At 49.5% G+C, this 5,216-nt stretch overlaps 1 protein-coding gene across 5 annotated transcripts in view; it reads right to left on the bottom strand.

Moving 5' to 3' along the window:
* Window positions 1-2,844: 2,844 nt before the first annotated feature.
* The window catches only part of Trappc12 (trafficking protein particle complex 12), a 65,534-nt gene continuing 63,162 nt past the window's right edge, over window positions 2,845-5,216 (bottom strand). For 3 of the 5 annotated variants that reach the window (XM_029540775.1, XM_029540774.1, XM_029540773.1), the window contains exons 10-12: window positions 4,622-4,725; window positions 3,920-4,007; window positions 2,845-3,725 (exon numbers count right to left, since the gene is read on the bottom strand). In XM_029540775.1, coding sequence (XP_029396635.1) covers window positions 3,483-3,725; window positions 3,920-4,007; window positions 4,622-4,725 — 435 coding nt within the window. In that variant the 3' untranslated portion in view covers window positions 2,845-3,482. The remainder of the gene's footprint in view (window positions 3,726-3,919; window positions 4,008-4,621; window positions 4,726-5,216) is intronic. The other 2 variants (XM_021201614.2, XM_021201613.2) reach the window with 1 other exon arrangement.

The raw sequence follows: 5,216 nt of genomic DNA on the forward strand, positions 1-5,216 counted from the left end.
GGCCAGCCTGGTCTACAAAGTGAGTTCCAGGACAGCCAGGGCTATACAGAGAAACCCTGTCTTGAAAAACCAAAAAAAAAAAAAAAAAAAAAAGTGGTCCACGCTGGGTGTGGTAACACAGACATGTAATCCTAGCACTCTGGAGGCAGAGGCAGGAGAACCCTGTGTTCCATGTGTGTCTGGTTATCTACATAGGGGAAAACTCTCAAACAACAAAATAAATGGCTACACTCACTGCAGGGAATGTGGTGGTCTCCACATTGCTGGCTGGTTCCTGTCAACTTGACAGACCCAGACTTTTCTGGGAAAAGGGACTTTTAAATGAGAAAATGATTTTCTAAGATTGGCTTGTAGGCAAGTCTGTAGGGCATTTTCTTGATTGATGATTGACGTGGGAGGGCTTAGCTCATTGTGGGTGGGGGTACCCATGGGCAGGTAGCCCTGGATGGTGTAAGAAAGCAGGCTGAGCGAGTCAGTACACCAGTGTTCCTTCTGGGTTCTGCTTCAGTTACTGTCTCAAGGTTTCTGTCCCTGCCCCCTCCCCCCCCTCGATTTCCCTCCATGATAGATTGCAACCCTGGAGATGAAATAAAAATCTTACCTTCCCAAAAGATTCTGATATTTATCATAGCAATAGAAACCTAAGTCATGCAGTTTTCCCTTTTCATGTGTGCTGTTTTTTATGCTAGATGAGTGTCCATAGGCCAGTATGAACTTTGACCTGTCTGCACATCCTGTAGCTTAGGTACCAAACAACACGTAGCAAGGATGCTGTGTGGCACATGGAAGTTTCGGTATTGGCTTTGCTAAACCTGACCTGGGTGAGCTCCAGCCTAGATGTTCCTTCCCAGTGGGCTTCCTAGTGTGGGTTCCATATGAAGGGCTGACCTTAATGTAGCCTGTTAGTCCTCACCAGTGTGATTGAACAGGGCTTCACAGAGGTGGTGGTGTTCAAATGGGTCCAAGACTTACAGGTATTAACTCTCTAGGAGGGGAAAAACAAGGAAAGGGGATTGCTCCTGAGGGAGGGTGGCAGTTTATTATGACTGATTAGAAGATGGTGGCTGTTCAAGAATTAGCATAGCGAACCTTGAAAACTTGCCTGTTGCTTCTGGTGCCAGAGCGATGTTAGCTTGTGTTGCCAGGATACCTGGGCTTCCCTGTGTGCAGGAGTCAGAATTTATTTCAGCTGCCCTGATCCTAAGAGTAACATGTATACCAGCATCTGCCCTGATTTTTTGGGGGGCAGATTTGTGATGTCTTCTGCAGGTAGCTCTAACCCAGAGGCTCAAAGCTGATCCACAGAATGGCCATGCTTTCAGGACTACAAGAACAGCCTCTTTTCCTCTCTGGCTCTTGCCTCTCACCGGGTGGGCGAATCTGCTCGGGTTTGACTGCTCAGTGACCAGGAAGAGGCACTATTTGAGGATTAGGAGGTGTGGCCATGGAGTAAATGTGTCACTGGGGGGTGAGCTTTGCGGTTTCAAAAGCTCAAGCCAGGCCCAGTGGCTCACTCTTCCTGGGGAATTCTCAGCTCCTTCTCTAGCACCATGTCTGCCTGTCTGCTATGATGTTTCCCTCAATGATGATAATGGACTAAACCTCTGAAACCAGTTCATGTTTATAAGCGTTGCTGTGGTCATGGTGTCTCTTCACAGCAACAGAATACCAAGACCATGGGGGATGCAGGCTGGGTGAGCACTGGGTCCACCTTACCTGCAGATGTGGGACCATACCTTAGGATGCTGTTTCTGCTGTCTGGATATCCAGTGGCTCCTGGCTTGCCATCTGTTGACGTGGTGCCCAAGGGGAGCAGGGTGAATCTGCCGGAATGGCCAGAGCCAAGGTCCCTTGTGGCTTAGCTCTCACATCCCTGGCCCAAAACAGGCAAGGTGTTCTGACTCGGCCCCTTAGGCCTGATTTCTGTTCTGCAAGACTGTGAACAACTGTCTTCTGCCCTTGGTGGCAGTGACGGTGCACTTGGCCCCACCTCTCCCACATGCCATATTCCTAGTTCTATCCTTGAGAACATGCCGCACACAGATCAGAAGAGATGGCACAGGGTTCAGTCTGCTTGCAAGGACCAGAGTTTGTTCCCAGAATCTGTATCAGGCCGCTCCCAGCCACCCGGAGCTCCAGCTCTAGGGGATCCAGTGCTTTCTTCTGGTTTCAGAGTGGATTCTAATGTGCTCCCCTGGAGGGAACTGGGTTTGGAACTGAAAAGCAGGGCGGGCAGCCTGTGGCCAGGCAGGTCACAAGCACAGTGGGGTGGCCACTGCTCTAAGGTTAAAGCAGATGTGAGGTGCCTGTACAACTGCCCTCTGTGATGTGTTTACTCCAAAGATGACGGATGACACCCAGCCAGTCAAGCACCCGAGACTCTTGCTGAGGCATAGCAGAACAATGTCTAGTCATAAACCAACATCTACAGAGCCTCTGTAAAGCTCAAGAAACACCAAGCAAGTGGGTGGGAAAGAATTTGAGGTGATAAAGGGGTAGAACTCTGTGTGGCCTCTTCCTCTAAAGTGAACTACAGCTTCCTGGAGGAACAGGTCCCGTGTAACTTGCTATGTTCATGAGACCCCTCCTCAAGGTTACACAGCAGTAACAACAGCTGGGACAGGATGCTGGCCAGCTGAGCTGCTTCTAAGTCCTGCAGGGGCTCCAGAGATTCAGCTTTTGACAGTCCCCACCAAGGAGGGGTGACCTTTTCAGCATCGTTGAGTATCCATGCTCCTCTGAGTGAGCCCCCTAAACTCGCTGCTCTAAGTTAAGGCTCGAGTGAGACCATTTGGTCTGTTATCTGTGCCACATCTGAGGTATTTGCTCATGTCTCCCCAGGAAATAACACAAGCGCTTTTCACTTTATTACAGACATGAAGAGCCAGCAGTTTTTTGCTTATGGAGCTGGGGTGGAACCCAGGCCCTCAGCACGTGAGGCACAAATTGTGTCTGCTGCATCCCACAGCCATGCATCCTGCCTTTAAAATGAGTGTTTTCACACAAATTAGGAAAGCTGGGTACGGAAAACCATTTTCAGGTCCTTTACATTTTGCAAAGTGGAAAAAGCGTACAAGCGTTAAGCAATTCTCCTGCCTTCCAGGCACAGGAGCGCATAGATGCTGTGCCAGCCCCTGATGTCCCTTGCCCAGCTGTGTTCTGGTTTGGGATATGGAGAAAGGAAGACAATGAACTGTGATCACTCAGGCCTACAGTGAGGACAGGCAATAGTATTTACCAACCGAGTATTCAGAGGTGACAAAGAACAAGTCAGCTTCCATGAACAAACCTTGTGTTTCCTGTTTCTGAATGCCATGCGTATGGCTCACCTTCACCAACAGGCAGTGCTGTGCAACTGCATGGTGGGCGGGTCAGCGGGTCTGAGTGGTCCAGCCAGCCTAAGGTATGCTCCTGCACACCCATCAAATGCTCTTACTGACCCATCTGCTCAAGTGTCTGCAGGTACAGAGACCCGGGGGGAACTAGGCCAGCTTCAGGCACTGTGTGTTGAAGCTGTCCCCTTCTTTGCTAGCAACGGCCTCAAGTAGGCTCTGCTTCTTCTGCATGCTCCTTGAGGACTCCAGCTCGTACATGGTGGTCAGGTTGAAGAGCACGCTCTCGTGCAGGTAGTGCCTGGGGTCCTGCTGCACCATGGCCTCCAGCTGCCGCAGGGAGTCCTTGAGCTTTCCCAGGTAAAGCAGACACACAGCAGCATTGTTGTTGGCCTGGAGCAAAGAACACGTGCTCAGGGTGGCACACATGCAAGCCTGCCTGCTCTTGGTGGTCCCTGGTCCCCGTGTTTCACCGGACCCTTTGTGGACCTCTTTAGCTGCTATAGGCCAGCCCAGAGCAGGAATCAGGGTCTACTGGTCAGCAAAAGGTAGAGGGGCCCGTGGGATACCCAGTATGCATGTCTTACCACTGCATTTGTCGGGTCCATTCTCAAAATCTCTGTGAAGAACTTGTGAGCTTCTGCGAAGTTATTCTGGCCAAGGTACAGAAAGGCCCTGGAATGCACACAACAGAGAAGGCAGTGTGCACACGAGAGCCAGGGGTACGTTTCACCACGCACCATGGACACATCAGGCACGTACATCACAGTGAGTCATGCACTCTCCGATGGAGGCAGTGGCTTCAATGCTGACTGAAACGTCAGACTCACTAGTAAGTCTGCCATCCAGAGTCTAGTCCAGCTGCAGTAGCTCCAACCAAGGCTACTCCTGGCTTATAAACTGACCCCTGCACCATGCTCACTTTCTGCTGTGGTCAGAGCAGGTAGCATGAGCTCGGCATATGGGACTCAGGAAAGCTGATGGCAGGGTGGCAGGCTGTAAGGCTACACTGAACACAAGCTTATGCTCTGATCCTAGAAGAACAGCATGCTACCTGGCCTGAGAGTTCTGAGGACAGGGACGTCAGACTATGTTGGCCAATGAGATGGCTCAACAGGTTGAGTCTCCTGCTGTCCTTGGAACCCTGAGTTCAGCTGCTGGGGTTCATGTGTGTCGGAGCCAACTCCCCACAGTGGTCCTCTGAGCTCAGCATGCATGTACACACACACACACACACACACATACACACACACACACACACACACAGAAAGTAAGCACAAGATATTTACCTGTTCATTAGAACCATTATTTTACCCTGCAGTCCATCCAACTTCTGAGTTACTTTCTCAACATCTTGAAAATATTTTTCAGCTGTTTTTATGTCTCCGATCTGCTTTAACAAAGTTATCCAGTCAGTTTAGCTGATAGGTTAAAAGAGAGGTAAATGTAAAATCACAGTTGTTCCCAGTATCATGTCAGAAGAGGAAGTTCCCTATATGTGACACGGGTTTCCAGATCCCACCCAGTGAGCAGGAGACATTTAAAGACAGTCTCAGGTTAACATCCAGTAATGAAATCAAATGGCCCACCCAAAGTGTCTGGCGCTTCTCGTCATTATGTTAATATGAATGCCTGGTTCAAGTCTTACAACTTAGCAGCTGTGCCCCCAAGAATAAATTCTGGTGTAGCACTCAGTAAAAATAAACTTTGGTAAACCACAACAAGCCTAAGTCAATTTCTGAGATTATTTCTGGCTGGGGACAGAGTAGATACCAACAGCTTGCCAATTTCAAAGTAATATTATGACCAAATAATACAGAATCCTACTATAAAAATAAAAGAACAAGCTGGGCGTGGTGGGGCACGCCTTTAATCCTAGCACTC

The sequence above is a fragment of the Mus pahari genome, chromosome 7 (assembly GCF_900095145.1).
Source record: "Mus pahari chromosome 7, PAHARI_EIJ_v1.1, whole genome shotgun sequence".
Lineage (NCBI taxonomy): Eukaryota > Metazoa > Chordata > Mammalia > Rodentia > Muridae > Mus > Mus pahari.